General features: G+C 44.8%; 1 protein-coding gene across 3 annotated transcripts in view; it reads right to left on the bottom strand.

The window, feature by feature from the left end:
• Nucleotides 1-2,008: 2,008 nt before the first annotated feature.
• LOC130417081 (NACHT, LRR and PYD domains-containing protein 12-like) overlaps nucleotides 2,009-21,518 on the bottom strand; it is an 89,807-nt gene continuing 70,297 nt past the window's right edge. Inside the window, exons 4-10 of one of the 3 annotated variants that reach the window (XM_056742387.1) lie at nucleotides 19,542-21,407; nucleotides 18,975-19,145; nucleotides 14,831-15,001; nucleotides 4,067-4,237; nucleotides 3,829-3,993; nucleotides 3,701-3,747; nucleotides 2,009-2,760 (exon numbers count right to left, since the gene is read on the bottom strand). In XM_056742387.1, coding sequence (XP_056598365.1) covers nucleotides 2,201-2,760; nucleotides 3,701-3,747; nucleotides 3,829-3,993; nucleotides 4,067-4,237; nucleotides 14,831-15,001; nucleotides 18,975-19,145; nucleotides 19,542-21,407 — 3,151 coding nt within the window. In that variant the 3' untranslated portion in view covers nucleotides 2,009-2,200. The other 2 variants (XM_056742388.1, XM_056742389.1) reach the window with 2 other exon arrangements.

Here is a 21,518-nt window from a genome sequence, read left to right as displayed (position 1 = left end):
TTCCGGAGCAGCCAGAGCCCTTTGTGTCCAACGTTTATCCGGCGTTACCAGGGGTCAGTTGCGGTCTAGTGATTAGAGAGTTCGGCTCGTAATCAGAAGGTCGCTGGTTCAATTCTCAGTGCCACCAGGAAATAACTGAAGTGCCCTTGAGCAAGGCACCTTATCCCTGCCCACTGCACCCTACTTTTAAGTCGCTTTGGATAAAAGCATCAGCCAAATGAATGAATGTAAATGTTTCCAGTACTGCCCCCGATGCTGAGTCCAGTTTGTCTGGCCACGTCTTGAGTCTTCTGGAGTCACAACAGCAATCCGTTCGGGCCATCGGAGAAATTAACAGTCATCTGCAAAATTTCAGTGACGCATTCACAGATATAAGAAATTGGTAAAATAATAAACATTGTGTCTGATTACCATTTATATTGTCACAATCACACGTTGACGGTTCTGAATGGCTTGTTGGTTGGGCTGCACATACACTGGTCCTGGGTCAGGGTCATCTGGTTGTGCCACCACCTCACCAAGTGGTATGCCGTGCCTGTATGCAACATTGTGCAGCACACCAAAGGCCAGCATGATGCGGAACACCTTGTCAGGGCGGTATAGCAGCATTCCCCCAGTCCTGTCAAGGCAGCGCTCCCGACATTTCAGCTGCCCAATCGCCCGCTCTACAACTGACCGTGTGCGAGAATGGGCATCATTTTATTTGCGCTCTCGGTCAGTTTGTGGGTCGGTGAGGTGGGTTAACAACCACGCCTTTAGTGGATAACCGCGGTCTCCTGATGGGCATTTCGTGAGGGTGAGAAATGTTTGCAATGAAATTCTTCAACGAACTCTAAAGTTGGACTCATTTTCAGAAGTGTCAACTACCAGCTGGGTCAAAACTTATGGTACAGAATACTAGATAAATCTGTTTGTCTGTATTGGAATGTGTCATGAGTATCCTATTTAAAAATATCTGTACTATTGTCATTCATGGACAGAATGCTTTTTTTATTGCATGTGATGTGTGAACGCTGTACTTTGATGAACACTTAAATGCATACTAAATTAAGGAGTGTAGTAACCACTTTTCTGTTATTAATAAAGATCAACTTAAATATTTTAAGCCCCTCAATAAAATGTTTTATTATGGGGATGACCGAGAATTCTTGGTGCCTTACTGTTACATTTTAAAAATGTCGTCTGAAATTAGCACAATTAAAAATATTTTCCCAAAGTAAAGCATCACTGTCTTTGTTTACCATATGTGACCCTGGATCACAAAACCAGTCTTAAGTAGCTCAGGAACATTTTTAGTAAAAGCCAAAAATACATCGTATGGCACAAAATGATACATTTTTCTTTTATGCTAAAAATCATTCGGATATTAAGTAAAGATCATGTTCCATGAAGATATTTTGTAAATTTCTTACCTTAAATATATAAAAATGTTATTTTTGTGAGTGGATGGCCTGCTACAGCGCCTCTGATGGACTACTTTAAAGGTGATTTTCTCAATGTTTTGATTTTTTTGCACTCTCAGATTCCAGAGTTATATTCATCTGTATCTCCGCCATATATTGTCCTGCCCTTAACAACTCCTACATCAATAGAACGCTTAATTATTCAGCTTTCACATGATGTTAAAATCTCAATTTTGAAAATTGAGCCATAAGGTTTTGTTAAGGGTCACATATTTAAACTTCATGAAAAACCACAGGAGTTAACAAATTACACTGGGGGTGAGCTTATTTGTAACAACCTACATCAATTATTGTACACTGGTTAGAGTTGGCTGTAGTTAGAGTTTTAACTCTATGCGGAGTAAGTTTTTAACTATTTAAGAGTGGCAATGTGCCAACACTTTCAAAGTATTAAAATTAACTCCTATAGAGTTATTTTGTGTTTTGATATTTTGCTGTGTACAAAGAAAATCTTCCTCCACTCACACAAGGACTTTTGTCTCTGATGGAAACAAACTAGTGACTAAGAGTCTGACGTGACAAATATTGACACACAAACATATAAATAATGTAAATACAGTTTAATGTCTGTTATGATCTATATATTTACTCATTATTGACAGTTATTGTGATTTCTTTGCTCATTTTCAGACACACACACACACACACACAGATCATAATGTCCAGATGACAGAAGAAAAAGATTTGACATTATTTGTGTAATAACTCATGTGGTTATGTGTGTGTCTCTCTTGTGTTTAACAGGAGGCTCTATAGAGACTGTTTATGTCACACAGACACACTGACGAGTTATAACTCACACCAAATCCAGCACAGAGAGGCTCAGTGAATGTTGTGTAGTATGTGTGTAAGTGTGTGAGTGTGTGTGTGTCAGAGACACTGTAGAAGGACAGAGTGCCGGCCAACTGGTCCACATACACACCTGCTCTCTTACACACACCTGGAGAGACACTAATGTGTGTGCGATTATTATTGTGCCATGCAGTGAATCTGTGATCATAGCAGAACAGACTCCATGATTTTACATTCCATCCAAACACACTGTCATCACTCCTCACTCTCCTCTCAATGCTTTTATATGACACGGATATATCAACATCTGATCCGCTCCATTCAGTCTCCCAGTAACAGCGTCCAGTCAGACTCTCTCTACACAACACCTGAGGATACACATCAAATCTGTCTGGATGATCAGGATACGACTGACGCTCTCTCACACGTGTGATCTTTCTGTTATCTTCAGACACTTTGAGTTCAGTGTGTGTAGTGTTTAGATCCAGTGTGAGATCAACCGCATCTGAACACAAGAAGACACAATTATAACACAACAACACAACAATCATTAAATCAATCTGTGTGTGTGTGTGTGTTGTGTTTAGATCCAGTGTGAGATCACAGACATCTGAACACAAGAAGACACATTTATAACACAACAACACAACAATCACTACATCAATCTGTGTGTGTGTGTGTGTGTGTGTGTGTTGTGTTTAGATCCAGTGTGAGATCACAGACATCTGAACACAAGAAGACACATTTATAACACAACAACACAACAATCACTACATCAATCTGTGTGTGTGTGTGTGTGTGTGTGTTGTGTTTAGATCCAGTGTGAGATCACAGACATCTGAACACAAGAAGACACAATTATAACACAACAACACAACAATCATTAAATCAATCTGTGTGTGTGTGTGTGTTGTGTTTAGATCCAGTGTGAGATCACAGACATCTGAACACAAGAAGACACATTTATAACACAACAACACAACAATCATTAAATCAATCTGTGTGTGTGTGTTGTGTTTAGATCCAGTGTGAGATCACAGACATCTGAACACAAGAAGACACATTTATAACACAACAACACAACAATCACTACATCAATCTGTGTGTGTGTGTGTGTGTGTGTTGTGTTTAGATCCAGTGTGAGATCACAGACATCTGAACACAAGAAGACACATTTATAACACAACAACACAACAATCACTACATCAATCTGTGTGTGTGTGTGTGTGTGTGTGTTGTGTTTAGATCCAGTGTGAGATCAAACGCATCTGAACACAAGAACACACATTTATAACACAACAACACAACAATCATTAAATCAATCTGTGTGTGTGTGTGTGTGTGTCAGGTGGGTCTGTGTTTAAAGTGTGTCTGTGTGTGTGCGTGCGTGTGTGTCAGGTGTGTTTGTGTGGGGTATGTTTGTATGTGTGTGTGTGTAGACTTACACTTGTGTAGTCCTGCTGTAATTCTTCTCTCTCCTCCATGACTCACACTACACAAAGACATAAAAGACAGAAACATGATGTGACATTGGTCTGGTGTGTGTGAATCATGTGTATGTTGTGTGTCTTACTTGATTGTGTAGTTTGGATCATTGAGTGTGTGAGAGAGCAGCTGAAGTGTTGTGTGTTGTGGGTGATTGTAGCTCAGATCCAGCTCTCTCAGATGTGACGACTGTGAACTCAGAGCTGAAGCCAAAGAACAACAACCTTCATCTGTCACCATACAACCTGACAACCTACAAACACACACAAACATGTCAACACACTCTTCACTTTTCTTTTGTGAGATCAGTGTGTAGAGAGAATCACCTCAGTGTGTGTAGTTGACAGTTGTGAGTCTTTGTAGCATCAGAGATCAGCTTCACTCCTGAATCCTTCAGATCATTGTTACTCAGGTCCAGCTCTCTCAGAGACGATGATGATTGTAGACATGAAGACATTTTTACACAACACTCTTCAGTCACATTACACAACGACAATCTAAACACAACCAAAACACAATGACACAAAAGACACAAAAGTTAGTTTATAAAGATCATCTAGTGTATATATAAGGCATTATAAATCTCTTATGTTGAATAACTTTGCAGTACAACCACTTAGAGACAAGGGTGTGTGCTCATTTCACTCAGACAACCAATCAGTATCACAGATACATCGTTAAGCTAAGCCACGCCCATAGCAACCAAACAGGTTAGCCTAGCAACCATTTAGCAAAACCTGTATCTCTGCATCAGAACATCGTAGAGACATGGGGGTTGGTTCGTTTCACTCATAGCTAAGAGTGACATATACGGGCAAGGCAGATGCTAAGCCACGCCCATAGCAACCAAACAGGTTAGCCTAACAACCATTTTGCAATACCTGTATCTCTGCATCAGAACATCGTAGAGACATGGGGGTTGGTTCGTTTCACTCATAGCTAAGAGTGACATATACGGGCAAGGTAGATGCTAAGCCACGCCCATAGCAACCAAACAGGTCAGCCTAACAACCATTTTGCAATACCTGTATCTCTGCATCAGAACATCGTAGAGACATGGGGGTTGGTTCATTTCACTCATAGCTAAGAGTGACATATACTGGCAAGGCAGATGGTAAGCCACGCCCATAGCAACCAAACAGGTCAGCCTAACAACCATTTTGCAATACCTGTATCTCTGCATCAGAACATCGTAGAGACATGGGGGTTGGTTCATTTCACTCATAGCTAAGAGTGACATATACTGGCAAGGCAGATGGTAAGCCACGCCCATAGCAACCAAACAGGTTAGCCTAGCAACCATTTAGCAATACCTGTATCTCTGCATCAGAACATTGTAGAGACATGGGGGTTGGTTCGTTTCACTCATAGCTAAGAGTGACATATACTGGCAAGGCAGATGGTAAGCCACGCCCATAGCAACCAAACAGGTTAGCCTGGCAACCATTTAGCAAAACCTATATCTCTACATCAGAACATCGTAGAGACATGGGGGTTTGTTCGTTTCACTCATAGCTAAGAGTGACATATACTGGCAACGCAGATGCTAAGCCACGCCCATAGCAACCAAACAGGGTAGCCTAACAACCATTTTGCAATACCTGTATCTCTGCATCAGAACATTGTAGACATGGGGGTTGGTTCGTTTCACTCATAGCTAAGAGTGACATATACTGGCAAGGCAGATGGTAAGCCACGCCCATAGCAACCAAACAGGTTAGCCTAACAACCATTTTGCAATACCTGTATCTCTGCATCAGAACATCGTAGAGACATGGGGGTTTGTTTGTTTCACTCATAGCTAAGAGTGACATATACTGGCAAGGCAGATGGTAAGCCACGCCCATAGCAACCAAACAGGTTAGCCTAACAACCATTTTGCAATACCTGTATCTCTGCATCAGAACATTGTAGAGACATGGGGGTTGGTTCATTTCACTCATAGCTAAGAGTGACATATACTGGCAAGGCAGATGCTTAATCACGCCCATAGCAACCAAACAGGGTAGCCTAACAACCATTTTGCAATACCTGTATCTCTACATCAGAACATTGTAGAGACATGGGGGTTGGTTCGTTTCACTCATAGCTAAGAGTGACATATACTGGCAAGGCAGATGGTAAGCCATGCCCATAGCAACCAAACAGGTTAGCCAAACAACCATTTTGCAATACCTGTATCTCTGCATCAGAACATCGTAGAGACATGGGGGTTGGTTCGTTTCACTCATAGCTAAGAGTGACATATACTGGCAAGGCAGATGGTAAGCCACGCCCATAGCAACCAAACAGGTTAGCCTAGCAACCATTTAGCAAAACCTATATCTCTGCATCAGAACATTGTAGAGACATGGGGGTTGGTTCATTTCACTCATAGCTAAGAGTGACATATACTGGCAAGGCAGATGCTTAATCACGCCCATAGCAACCAAACAGGTTAGCCTAACAACCATTTTGCAATACCCGTATCTCTGAACCAGATCATCGTAGAGACATGGGGGTTGGTTCGTTGCACTCATAGCTAAGAGTGTCATATACTGGCAAGGCAGATGCTAAGCCACGCCCATAGCAACCAAACAGGTTAGCCTGGCAACCATTTAGCAAAACCTATATCTCTACATCAGAACATTGTATAGACATGGGGGTTGGTTCGTTTCACTCATAGCTAAGAGTGACATATACTGGCAAGGCAGATGGTAAGCCACGCCCATAGCAACCAAATAGGTTTGCCCAACAACCATTTTGCAATACCTGTATCTCTGCATCAGAACATCGTAGAGACATGGGGGTTGGTTCGTTTCACTCATAGCTAAGAGTGACATATACGGGCAAGGCAGATGGTAAGCCACGCCCATAGCAACCAAACAGGTTAGCCTAACAACCATTTTGCAATACCTTTATCTCTACATCAGAACATGGGGGTTGGTTCGTTGCACTCATAGCTAAGAGTGACATATACTGGCAAGGCAGATGGTAAGCCACGCCCATAGCAACCAAAACGTTTGCCTAACAACCATTTTGCAATACCTGTATCTCTGCATCAGAACATCGTAGAGACATGGGGGTTGGTTCGTTTCACTCATAGCTAAGAGTGACATATACTGGCAAGGCAGATGCTTAATCACGCCCATAGCAACCAAACAGGTTAGCCTAACAACCATTTTGCAATACCCGTATCTCTGAACCAGATCATCGTAGAGACATGGGGGTTGGTTCGTTGCACTCATAGCTAAGAGTGTCATATACTGGCAAGGCAGATGCTAAGCCACGCCCATAGCAACCAAACAGGTTAGCCTGGCAACCATTTAGCAAAACCTATATCTCTACATCAGAACATTGTATAGACATGGGGGTTGGTTCGTTTCACTCATAGCTAAGAGTGACATATACTGGCAAGGCAGATGGTAAGCCACGCCCATAGCAACCAAATAGGTTAGCCCAACAACCATTTTGCAATACCTGTATCTCTGCATCAGAACATCGTAGAGACATGGGGGTTGGTTCGTTTCACTCATAGCTAAGAGTGACATATACGGGCAAGGCAGATGGTAAGCCACGCCCATAGCAACCAAACAGGTTAGCCTAACAACCATTTTGCAATACCTTTATCTCTACATCAGAACATGGGGGTTGGTTCGTTGCACTCATAGCTAAGAGTGACATATACTGGCAAGGCAGATGGTAAGCCACGCCCATAGCAACCAAAACGTTTGCCTAACAACCATTTTGCAATACCTGTATCTCTGCATCAGAACATCGTAGAGACATGGGGGTTGGTTCGTTTCACTCATAGCTAAGAGTGACATATACGGGCAAGGCAGATGGTAAGCCACGCCCATAGCAACCAAACAGGTTAGCCTAACAACCATTTTGCAATACCTTTATCTCTGCATCAGAACATCGTAGAGACATGGGGGTTGGTTCGTTTCACTCATAGCTAAGAGTGACATATACGGGCAAGGTAGATGCTAAGCCACGCCCATAGCAACCAAACAGGTCAGCCTAACAACCATTTAGCAAAACCTATATCTCTACATCAGAACATCGTAGAGACATGGGGGTTGGTTCGTTTCACTCATAGCTAAGAGTGACATATACTGGCAAGGCAGATGGTAAGCCACGCCCATAGCAACCAAACAGGTTAGCCTAACAACCATTTTGCAATACATGTATCTCTGCATCAGAACATCGTAGAGACATGGGGGTTGGTTCGTTTCACTCATAGCTAAGAGTGACATATACGGGCAAGGTAGATGCTAAGCCACGCCCATAGCAACCAAACAGGTTAGCCTAACAACCATATTGCAATACCTGTTTCTCTGCATCAGAACATCGTAGAGGCATGGGGGTTGGTTCGTTTCACTCATAGCTAAGAGTGACATATACTGGCAAGGCAGATGCTAAGTCACGCCCATAGCAACCAAACAGGTTAGCCTAACAACCATTTTGCAATACCTGTATCTCTGCATCAGAACATCGTAGAGACATGGGGGTTGGTTCGTTTCACTCATAGCTAAGAGTGACATATACGGGCAAGGTAGATGCTAAGCCATGCCCATAGCAACCAAACAGGTCAGCCTAACAACCATATTGCAATACCTGTTTCTCTGCATCAGAACATCGTAGAGACATGGGGGTTGGTTCGTTTCACTCATAACTAAGAGTGTCATATACTGGCAAGGCAGATGCTAAGTCACGCCCATAGCAACCAAACAGGTTAGCCTAACAACCATTTTGCAATACCTGTATCTCTGCATCAGAACATCGTAGAGGCATGGGGGTTGGTTCGTTTCACTCATAGCTAAGAGTGACATATACTGGCAAGGCAGATGGTAAGCCACGCCCATAGCAACCAAACAGGTTAGCCTGGCAACCATTTAGCAAAACCAATATCTCTGCATCAGAACATTGTAGAGACATGGGGGTTGGTTCGTTTCACTCTTAGCTAAGAGTGACATATACTGGCAAGGCAGACGCTAAGCCACGCCCATAGCAACCAAACAGCTTAGGCTAGCAACCATTTAGCAATACCTATATCTCTGCATCAGAACAACGTAGAGACACGGGGGTTGGTTAGTTGCACTCATAGCTAAGAGTGAAATATACTGGCAATATTCCCCATTGACTTAACATGGGACAGGGAACAGGCCCATATAAGGCATTATAAATCTATTATGTTGAATAACTTTGCAGTACAACCACTTAGAGATAAGTGGGTGGGCTCATTTCATTCATTCTATCTGTCCTTCAGCAGTTTCATCTTCCTAAACTTTATGAACACTATCAGAAGATGCTCAATTGTCCCTTGATGAAGTGAAACTGGTCCTGGACTCGATGCCAAAGAACAAAGGTCCAGACAGTTAGGGAATCCCCCTGAAATAATTTCTGTCATCTGGAATTCTGTCATCAGCTTCTGCAGTAATGCGGTCGCTGTACCGGTCTGTCGTGGTGAAGAAGTAGCTGAGCCGCAAGGCGAAGCTCTCGATTTACCGGTCAATCTACGTTCCTACTCTCACCTATGGTCATGAGCTGTGGGTCATGAGCGAAAGGACAAGATCCCGGATACAGGCGGCTGAAATGAGCTTTCTCCGCAGGGTGGCTGGGCGATCCCTTAGAGATAAGGTGAGAAGCTCGGTCACTCGGGAGGAGCTCAGAGTAGAGCCGCTGCTCCTCCACACCGAGAGGGGTCAGCTGAGGTGGCTCGGGCATCTTTTCCGGATGCCCCCTGGACGTCTTCCCGGGAAGGTGTTCCGGGGATGTCCCACCGGGAGGAGACCCCGGGGAAGACCTAGGACATGCTGGAGGGACTATGTCTCCCGTAGAGCAGCGGATCATCCCAACCTGCAGCGATCTTCCCCTGGGCGTCTCGGTGGTTCCGGAGGTGTTAGAGATCGTCTCCACGTACCTCGATGGTGGGGCAGCCAAAGGCTACGTCGAGATCCCCCAGGTGGAACCTGGGGGAATCGGCCACGTCTACCGTCCAAGGCGTATAGGACTTCGGCATCACTAGCGTCGAAGGCTTGCGCTGCCGCGGACTAGGCTGCCTCCTTTCTATGCCATGGCCATCCTGCAGGTCCGCCGGGCCAAGGCGTTGAGAGAGCTCCACGAGGGTAAGGCCGACCCGGGTATAATGCAGGGTCTCCGTGCCGCCACTGACAGCCCCAGCTGAACCTTGCACAGATGAGTGACACAGAGAAAGTCCGCTTTCTTGATGCACCCATCTCGCAGGGTGGGTTGTTGGTAACACCGTCGAGGATTGCGCTCAGCAGTTTTTGACGGTGAACAAGCAGACAGTGGCGATTAGCAACATTTTACCGCGCCGCGGCCGCCTACAGGCTTCCGAGATCCCGCGTGACGTCTGCTTCCCGGCAGCAAAGGACCCCTTCAACATCCACACCGGTTCCTGTGCACCCTCAGGCTGCACCCCGGAAGAGGAAGTCGAAAGAGAAACCTCCACCCCGTCAGCAACCTTCCAGGGAAGTGACACTGACGGGAAGACCCCAGGGAGCACAACATCGGGCCCGACCTTCACAGCCACGGCTCTGATCGGTCGGTACGGGACGGTTCCTGCCTCGCCACGAAAGCCGGACCCTTTTCAGGGCCTGGCGCCCACTTACTCACAGAGTTTTTCCGTTCTCCCAAGGTGTATTTGCAGCCGATCGCACACTCAACTGGACTGTGCCCGGCAATCCGACCTCACGACCTGGATAGGCGTAGGGCCGTACATACACGACAGCTGTCACCACTCTCAAACCGACAGTGCGTGCAGCTGTCCCGCCAGCAGGCAAAAAGGCGGAACCAACCTATCCTCCGGGGACCCCCCACGACATATGGTTAGCTCCACCAGCTGCCAAACCACCCCCCGTGGGAATGGTTAAGCAGACCGTCCCCTTGGTCCCCCTGTCACAGGGAGCTTGGGAAAAGCTGCCCACACTGTCTTGGTGGCTTATGCGGACGGTCCGTCTTGGCTACTCGATCCAGTTCGCCAGAAACCCTCCCAAGTTTCGGGGCATCATCTCTCCGTCTCTCAGAGGCAGGGACGCCTCCGTACTTCGGGCAGAGGTCTCCACCCTTCTGGCGAAACAGGCAATCGAGTCCGTCCCTCAAGGCAAGATGTTCAGCCGGTTTTACACCCCTTACTTCATCGTTCCCAAAAAAAGATGGAGGGTTGCACCCAATTCTAGATCTGCGTACCCTGAACACCCGCCGTAGGACGCTTACTTTCATGTCTTGATCCTCCCACGACACCGGCCGTTCCTACGGTTCGCGTTCGAAGGGCGGCCATATCAGTACAGAGTCCTCCCTTTCAGTTTGTCCCTGTCTACACGGGTCTTCACGAAGATCGTGGAAGCCGCCCTTTCTCCCCTTCGGGAAAAAGGTTTGCAGGTACTAAAACTATCTCGACGACTGGCTTATCTTGGCACACTCGCGAGATCTGTTGGGTACACAAAGGGACCTGGTGCTTGGGTCCCTAGATCGATTGGGATTACAGGTCAAGCGAGAGAAGAGCAAGCTCTCCCCAGTGCAGAGCATCCATTTTCTCGGTATGGAACTCAACTCTGTTACCATGACGGCGCGACTGTCTGCAGCACGCGCCTAGTCGGTGTTGAACTGCCTGGAACACTTCAGGCAGCCAGCTGTCCCACTGAAACAATTTCAGAGGCTCCTGGGACACACGGCGTCCTCGGCGGGGGTAATACCCCCCGGGTTGATGCACATGAGACCGCTTTAACACTGGCTACACAGTCAAGTTTCCGAGGACAGCGTGGCACACCGGCAGCAGGCGTATGGTGATGACGCCTCTCCGCGGATGCACCCTAACCCCTTGGTCTTCCATGACCTTTCTCCGGGCAGGGGTCCCCCTCTGGCAGGTTACGAGGCGCGTCGTGGTGACGACGGACGCCTCACTGCAGGGGTGGGGTGCAGTGTGCAACGGGCACGCAGTAGCGGGGCGCTGGACGGGCCCCCGTCTGCGCTGGCATATCAATGGCATAGAGTTGTGGGCAGTGCTGCTTGCACTGAGAAGGCTACGGCCTCTCGTGCAGGACCGGCACGTGCTGGTCCGCCAGGACAGCACGACAGCAGTAGCGTACATCAATCGCCAGGGTGGCAACACTCACGGCAGCTAACACGACTTGCCCGACGCCTCCTCCTGTGGAGTCAGCAGGTGATCCGCTCACTGCGGGCCACGCACATCCCAGGCGAACTGAACCAGACAGCCGACACGCTCTCTCGTCAGTAGTGGCGACTCCACCCCCGCGCAGTCCAGCTCATTTGGGTGCTGTTCGGGCAGGCACAGGTAGACCTGTTCGCCCCCCACGACACCACCCATTGCCCGCTTTGGTACTCCCTGACCAGGCCCCCCTCGGCACAGATGCCCTGACACCCTGGCGCACAGCTGGCCGCGGGACAAGCGGAAGTACGCCTTCCCCCCCAGTGAGCCTCCTTGCACAGACACTGTGCAAGGTCAGGGAAGAGGAGCAACAAGTGTTACTGGTTGCGCCATACTGGCCCAACCGCACTTGGTTTTCGGAGCTGATGCTCTTGACAACGACTCCCCCCTGGCCCATTCCCCTGAGAGAGGACCTGCTCTCTCAGGGGATGGGCACGTTCTGGCAACCCAGACCAGACCTCTGGAACCTCCATGTCTGGTCTCTGGACGATACAAGGAGATCCTGAGCAGGCTGCCCCTCTCTGTAGCGGAAACCATTGCACAGACTAGGGCCCCATCTACTAGGTGGCTATACACCTCTAGATGGCGCCTCTTCTCGTCCTGGTGTCTCTCTCAACGAGAAAGACCCACTGAGGTGCTCGATCGGAATCGTGTTGTCCTTCTTAAGAGACTTGAGACTAACATTTCCCCTCCACACTGAATGTGTATGTATGCCACTCTTCACGACTCAGTTGATGGAAAGTTTCTAGGGCAGCACGACCAGGTCATCTGGTTCCTAAGGGGCGCGAGAGGACGGAATCCGCCTCGTCTCCGCTCCATACCCTCTTGGGACCCTAACGTGGCCCCCCAAGAGCCCTCGGAGGTTCCGATCTTCCTCACCTGACGAGTAAGACGGCCCTCCTGATGGCGCTCGCTTCCTTCAAGAGGGTAGGGGACCTCCAAGCATTCTCCGTGTCCCCGGATTGTCTTGAATTCGGCCCTGGCAACCCTCACGTTATCTTGACACCCAGGCCCGGATGCGTGCCCAAAGTTCCCACGACTCCCTTTCGGGACCAAGTGGTGAACTTGCAGGTGCTCCCCATCGGGGAGGAAGACCCAACCCCATCCGTGTTGTGTCCAGTACGCGCACTGCGCCTCTACTTGGATGACATACAGAGCGCAGAAGCTCTGACCAGCTCTTTGTCTGTTTTGGAGGACAGCATAAGGGGAAGGCTGTCTTCGAACAGAGGCTGGCGCACTGGGTCTTGGATGCCGTTACGACGGCATACCGGTCTCAGAATCTCCCATGCCCATTGGCAGTGAGGGCTCACTCCACAAGGGGTATAGCCACCTCCTGGGCACTGGCCAGAAGCGCCTCTCTAGCAGACATCTGTAGAGCTGCGGGTTGGGCTACGCCCAAACACCTTCGCAAGGGTAACAACCTTCGCGTAAACCCGGTGTCAGCCCACGTCCTGCGTGGCGACATGTAGGACCGGCATCCGGGGGGGCATATGCCTGCGAAAGCACCTTCCCACCCTCCAGTAGGTTGGGTCAGTGTGCTATCTACCTCTCTTCTTACCCAAACATAAGGCTAAGAACAGGTATCTCACCAACCTTCCTTCTTACCCAAACACAGGTTAAGAACAGGCATTCCATCCATAACTAAGCAAGCACCCCCTGGGGGTTGGCTGGGCCGAGCAGCCTTCCCCCTTAGGCTGGGACACCATATGAACTATCACAGATAGCTCTAACCGGACCTAGTGCTACCGGACGTCTGTAACACCCCCTCCGTGGGCCGTTCTGTCTGATGTATCCTCATGAGAATGGTTCCCACTCCTTGTAACCCATGAGCTTCCCCAGGTGGACCTCCACCTTGCGGTTAACTACTCCGTCCGCACGTTCCATGCGTTTTCCTCCAAGGACCGGACCATACCTATATCCACCATATCCCTCCCCATGGGTAGGAGGTGGCCTCTGCAGCGCATCCCTAATTAAGGAAGTTGAGCTTACCCGGTGTAAACCCGAGCCGGACGGCCTCTCGCCAGTAGAGAGCTAAGGCCTCCTTCTGTGAAAGGTTACCGGTCTGTACCCATCTTTCTCCAAGAAAGCACTGGAACCCACTGACCAACACACTGGAAGTTCTCGACACAACGTCAAGAGACCGAAAGACAGGGAACGTCTTTGGTTATGTCTGTAACCTTAGTTCCCTGATGGAGGGAACGAGACGTTGTGTCCCTTATGCCACAAACACGTATCGTATTCTGCTGCAGTCTAAGAGGCTCTCAAGCTCTTCAGAACAAGAGGTAACTGTACTGCACGCCAGCTTCCTTTTATACCGGACATCCGGGGGCGGAGACCGGCATGCAAATTTCATTCGCCAAATTTCATTGGCCTTTTCTATAGTAGTCAGAGTTGATTGGTTCTCAAGGGCGAACCCCATCTGTCGTTCTCGACACAACGTCTCGTTCCCTCCATCAGGGAACTGAGGTTACAGATGTAACCAAGACGTTTTAAAGCCTGCTGTGATTGTGGTCATTATACCCTGAAAGATATTTTTAAAGACAAGAGTCTCAAAATAATTTCTGTTTCTCTCTTTCAGACTGAGAAGAGCTGTTAAAGCCGATGGTGTTCTCTGGGTCACTAACACCTCTATGGGAGCGGCTGGACTCTATAAGACCTCTTTTACTGCTTTACTTTCTAAGGTCTATAACTCACATCTTTTCATGTAGTATTCCTACATTCCAGCTACTAACTCCTGGGAAAGGGATGGTTTAGATCAACCTGATTGGGACGTGGTGTGGGCCAGATGCTTTTCTGGCCTCTAAGAACCTGACACATCATTATAAATGTATTCATAGAGATTATTTGACCTGTATTGTGTTGAAAGATAAAAAATCCAAATTCATTCCAAATCATGTTAAATGGTAAAGTGACTGACCTCAGTGTGTGTAGTTGACAGTTGTGAGTCTTGAGAGCATCAGAGATCAGCTTCACTCCTGAATCCTTCAGATCATTGTTACTCAGGTCCAGCTCTCTCAGAGACGATGATGATTGTAGACATGAAGACAAACTTACACAACACTCTTCAGTCACATTACACAACGACAATCTAAACACAAACAAAACAAAAAGACACAAAAGCAGTTGTAATGACACAAATTCTACACTTACAGAAAATAGAATTTGTTACAACCAATTTTATTAGTTTTCCTCAAATTATTCCTTGTGTTAGACTTGTTGTAACATGTAACATTTATGGCGTTCATTCAGACCCAAAACTCACAAGCATGAAAACCGCGAGCGAACAGAACAGTTCCACAAGCGAAAACAGGGCCGTGACGAGCACATACACAATTCTCTCTCTGCTCTCACAACTGCTCAACACTCTCTTTGTCAATGTAAGTGTGCTTTATTGACATGTCAAAATATTCATTCAAATTGTCAAAGCATAAAAAAAAGTCTGATGTATATAGTGCAACGTAAAGTGGTTTATAATATAAATAAATATATATCAACACTCGCTCGCTTGCAGAGTTGACTTCTGAGAATTTGGGGGCGGGTCAATGGTTGATTCCTCGCTCCTTCATTGGTCACTTTTAACACCAGTCACACACAGTCTCTGACTTTTACAGAAACTTCCTCATTTGACACAAAACCAAACATTTATTTGTCAGTTTTTAAACTTGGGTTACAGTGTTACTGATGCCCTTGACTTTATGGATCCACATAAGTTAAAAAAGAAATAGTTTAAAACCAATGTTATTAGATAGCTCAAATTAACTGACTCTAGAAGACATTTCATTCTCATATTTTACCAGAATATTTCTATCCCCACAAGTTCTTTTCTCTTTTCACTTCTCAGCGGGTTAATAACAGTTGACATCATTCTCTCTGTAGTTGCAGCAGTGCTGTTTTAATATGACAGAGGAGAACTGGCTCTCCCGCTTGAGTCTGGTCTCTCTCAAGGGTTTTCTGACAATCTAACAAAGTATTTATTTCTGTGAAGGTCCATCAGTGAACATTGAATACTGTCTTTATTTTTTCCTCATCTATTACTTTTATTATTTTGATTATGATGTATTTAAAGCTGGTTTACAACAACGAAAAGAGCTACACTGTCAAATGAAATGTAATTGAATGTAATTGAATATTTTTATAGAAGATTTGAATTTGAAAAGGTCATACATGAAATGGAAGTAAAACTATATTATACACCATCAATTTCAATGACAGATGTAAGAAATCAAAATGTCACTTGCTTCAATTCCAGCACATATCTAAAACAAGGTGATCATCAAGATACACGTCAGAGACTGTGTGTGACTGTGTTAAAAGTGACCAATGAAAAGAGAGGAGAAATCAGCCATTGTCCCGCCCCCAAAGTCTCAGAAGTCAACTCTGTGAGCGAGTGAGTGTTGAGCAGTTGAGAGAACAGAGAGAATTGTGTGAGTACTCATCACGGTCCTGTGCTCATGGACTGAGTTTTCTCAAGCGGAGCAGAAACGCGCTCTCGCAAGTATTCTTAGCATACTTTCCTGTAGCTCAGTGGTAAGAGCATTACGTTAACAACGCAAGGTTGTAGGTTCGATCCCAGGGGATTGCAAATACCTATATAAAATGTATAGGATAAAGCAATGTAAGTCGCTTTGAATAAAAGCTTCTGCTAAATGCCTACATGTAATATAAATGCACTCTCGCAAAGGTGTGTTTTTGCTCGTGGAACTGTTCCGTGCACTCGCTCTCATGATCCACTCCCTTGTAAAGAATGCTGGTAAATCTTCAGCTATGTTACTGTAACTCAACACAAATCATCCTCAACCAACCCATAAATATAATTGATATTAATCATCTAAATAGTCAAATTGGCTGTAACAAAATGAGTCATTTTAATTGAAAACTGTTATGCCTGTTGCAAAAAACTGCATATGCTGGGTCAGGTATGTTTTGATGCTGGTTTGACAAGCCAAGGACCAGGGCTGTGTTTCCAGAAATCTTCTTAACACTACATCGTTCTTAAGTTATACCTTAAGCTGTGCCTCATTGTAAACCGTCTTATACCTTCTGTAAGTCATACACTCGTAAGGTTGGTCTAGAATGCTCTTAGCTATACCTTATTGCCTTTGATAGTTCATTCTACATAGCAGTTTAATTCCACATATACAATTGAATATAATAATTGAATATAAAATTTGATTTATTATTACATTTATATTTTTTACTTTAACTTAGTTTAAATTTGACAAATAAAATAGTCAAGTAGTAATACACCCAGTGTATTGAAGTGTTTTCATTCATAAAATTGCCATACACAGATGGTTGTAAGCTTTTGTAATTATAGCTTATTATCCCAAGGCACTTTAGCTGGCAAATCTTTCGACAGAAAAGACTTCGGAATGAATGTTATGGGGAGTTTGGTCAAACTTTGGCAGTGAATATTTGTCCTAAATCAAAGACGAGCGTCTGCAGAGTCAGTTAGTGCCTGTGCACTTTTTCATAAGAGAACATTTTAGTCTCCTGGCTACCAAATGAGAAGAGACAATTCTACAAAAATGTCGCCTGCCACGGGAGCAGATTCATCAGCTTTTAGATCTTGTTGTTCTAACTAACTCAAGACCAACTCAACGGAGCAGCCCCTGAATTCAGATGTTTTTTATAGCAACATATAATATATTATGATCATATAAACCAGGTGTTCCCAAACAAAGGTATCTCATGGCACACTTTTAAATGAGAAAATAGGGAAAAAAACACACATTCACTCCCTTTAAGTATTTTTCTTTTTCTTGACATGAATAAAAACATTTCATTGCAATATCAAAAAAACACATTTCAGGGCTGAACAATTATGGCATACCTGTTTATATTATTGCTCTTGATATTGTAAGTGTGATTTATAATGTTGATCATATTTGAATGTTTTAATAAACGCGACCATAAGCTACGCTTGGTGCTGTAAACACGCCACTTGAGCATCATTTGTCCAAGCACAATAAACCTGTGAACTATACAAGTGTAATTGTTAGTTGCTGGAATAAAGGTTTTTAATGCACCGCAACAGCAAGCGGCTTTGCGTGACCCTCCTTATCAGCCATAGCTTGAGAAGCTTTGATATAAATGACCATACGGCCAGTTAGTGTAGCGTGTTGAGACATTTGGGCATTAGATTGTGGGTTAACATTGATTTCACAATTAAATCAAAACCATGGTTGGATTTACTTTGTGATTTACTTTATTTTTATCCCATGAGTCCTAATAAATGCAACTTCAACTATTTCGAAAGTGCTTCTTTTATTAAGAACTCTGCTATCTCACATAAAGCAGTCTGTATTAAAGCAATAAGGGCGTTGAAGCCGAGTGCCTAAAACCCCTCAGCTGTTATAAAATGCTCTGTAACACACTGCATCACACGGCTTGTGCTCCACATGCTTAGCAAGGTTTAATAAAATAAAGTCAATAAAATGATATTTAGACTATGTAATGTGGTCAGCCGTTATATATCGGGGTATTTTATAACGGCTTAGAACAGAATCAAGGATCAGAACTGAGCGTTTTATAAAGAGTGAATAATTGATTGTCGATCGATCGATATCCATTAATTCAGCCCCACCGCCATGGACAGCACCTGTTAACATGGCACGTAGGAAAGTAAGCTCCTAAGGTATAGTCAGGAAACACAAGTAGAAAAGGAAAACCTGTAGTTCAGATACACCTTTAGAGTCTCCGAAGCACTATAAGACAACGTTATCGGGAAACACAGCCCAGCTTAAACCAGCACAAACCAGCATCAAAAGACACCAAACCACCATATGATGTTTTTTTCAACCGGGATATTTTTAAGTTGAATCAAATTAATTTTAATTTAATATTTTGAGTTGTGTCTAATAATGATTTTCTGTAACTCACATTAAGAACCAAATGTCAACAGAAACAAAAAAAGAAACAATGATTTTCAATGACACCAACGTAAAAATGAACTATATAAATAACACAAGTCATTTCAGCTCAAGTGAATAAAGAACATCTAGTGTATGAAAGACACTATCATTTATCCTTTGAAAGTATTTTCAGTGAAAGTGTCTGACCTCAGTGTGTGTAGTTGACAGTTGTGAGTCTTGAGAGCATCAGAGATCAGCTTCACTCCTGAATCCTTCAGATCATTGTTACTCAGGTCCAGCTCTCTCAGAGACGTCGATGATTGTAGACATGAAGACAAACTTACACAACACTCATCCGTCAGATCACACCCGGAAAACCTAAACACAAAACAAAATATACAAAAGCATTTTATCAACACAAAATCCAGTTGTCTAAAAGGTTGTGAAGAACATCTATGACAGCAGATTTATCAGGATGCAGGTCACAGTCAGTAAATCTAAAACAGAGGATGAAATAACCTACAGACACACAAGTTACACAAAATCATCCAACAACGTCTCTTTATTTATCATCATCATCATATTTCTGCTCAACAAGTTTGATGATTTAAAGATCATTCATGTCTGAAGCTCAAGTGATAATGAGATGTTAATGTCTATAAGCAGTAGTTATAGTGATGATTGATAAGACAGCTGAATATTACACGTGTGAACATGTGACTTTATGTGGAGAAACACACAACTGAATGTAATATAACAGAAGTGAAGACTCACAGTGCTCTTGTGCAGTTGTTGACAGCTGGTATGAGTCTTCTTCTGCCCTCCTGTGATGTGTTGTATTTCTTCAGATCAAACTCATCCATCATCTCCTCTGACATCTGAAGCATGTATGCTATCGCTGAACACTGAGCGGCAGAGAGTTTCTCCTCTGAGTGTTTGTCTGATCTCACAAACTCCTCAATCTCTCTGTTCAGAGTCTGATCATTCACTTCAGACAGACACAGAAACAGATTGATGGATCTGTCAGATGAGAGACCATCACTTTTCTTGATTCTATCTTTAATGTGCTGTGTGATTGTGTTGATGTCCTCTGAGCTGTTGTGTGTGTGTGTCAGTAGATCCTGTAAGAGTCTTTGATTGGTCTCCAGTGAGATGCCCAGTAGAAATCTCAAGTAAAGATCCAGATGACCAGTTTCACTTTCAACAGCTCTATCTACTGCCGATGTTAGTAGCTGAGACAGAGAGATCTCAGACCTCCTATAATAGTCATATCTCTCCTCCAGAATCATCTGCAGATCTTCAGAGTTCTTCTTCATTAAACAGCAGTAAAACACATAGAGCGCTGCGAGAAACTCCTGAAAGCTGAGATGTATGAAGCTGTAGATCTTCCTCTGATGAAAGACAGATTCCTCCTTAAAGATCTCAGTGCAGATCCCAGAATACACTGAGGCGTCAGTGACGTCTATCCCACACTCTCTCAGATCCTTCTCATAGAACATCACATTGCCCTTCATCAGCTGTTTGAAAGCCACTTCTGACAGTTTCACAATCACTTCTCTGTTGATCTCTGGATCTCTCTCTGGATCATACTTCTCATTCTTCATCTTCATCTGAATCAGCAGGAAGTGGATGTACATTTCACTCAGAGTTTTGGGGATTTCTTCACTGTGATCTTGTGTCAGGATCTTCTGAAGCACAGTGGATGAGATCCAACAGAAGACTGGTATGTGACACATGATGTGGAGGCTTCTCGCTCTTCTAATGTGTGACATGATTCTGTTGAACTGATGTTCATCACTGATTCTCTTCCTGAAGTATTCCTCCTTCTGATGATCATTGAATCCCTGGATTTCTGTCACACGCGTGATGTATTTGGAGGGGATCTGATTGGCTGCTGCTGGTCTGGAGGTGATCCAGATGAGAGCGGAGGGAAGCAGATCTCCTTTGATCAGGTTTGACATCAACACAGCCACTGATGAAGTGTCAGTCACATCAGAAACTTTCTCACTGTGTTCTGAAAATATCAGAGTCATTCTGCTTTCATCCAGACCATCAAAGATCAACACAACTTTACACTCCTCATAAACCTGCGAGTCCACATCTTGAAGTTCAGGATGAAAGTCCAGCAGAAGTTTGTGAAGACAGTAGCGATGCTCTCGGATCAAGTTCAGCTCTCGAAACGGAAGCAGGAACATGAAATCTACGTCCTGATTGGCTGTTCCCTCGGCCCAATCCAGAATGACCTTCTGCACAGAGACTGTTTTTCCAATTCCAGCGATGCCTTTAGTAAGAACACTCTTGATCTTGTGTGTTTGATGTGATTGAAGTGTAAAGATGTCATTGCAGTAGATGGGAGTGTCTTGTGAGTGTTGTGTTGTGTGTTTTTTCTCCATGTGTAAAACCTCATGTTCTTCATTCACTCCTTCACTCTCTCCCTCTATGATGTACAGCTGTGTGTAGATTCTCTTCAGGAGGGTTTGATTCTCTTGTGCTTTGATTCCCTCAAATAAATTCTCATACTTGTTCTTCATGATGCTTTTGTGTTTGTCTTTGACTCTCTGCAGAACATCATCCACTGATTCATGATGAGAATCCTGCTGCACGTCTGCACTCACATCATCTTCACCTCTAGTGTTTGATCTACAGAGAAATTAACACACAACACACAGAAAACAATGTGGGAATGTGAAGGAGTTCTTGTGTAAATCAAATGTCAAGAGTGTATTTTCTGTCTCATGTCTCACTGTAGCT

This window comes from Triplophysa dalaica, unplaced genomic scaffold (genome assembly GCF_015846415.1).
Source record: "Triplophysa dalaica isolate WHDGS20190420 unplaced genomic scaffold, ASM1584641v1 Contig12, whole genome shotgun sequence".
Lineage (NCBI taxonomy): Eukaryota > Metazoa > Chordata > Actinopteri > Cypriniformes > Nemacheilidae > Triplophysa > Triplophysa dalaica.
The sequence above is the reverse complement of the archived record's forward strand: the minus strand, read 5'-3'. Positions and strand labels throughout refer to the sequence as shown.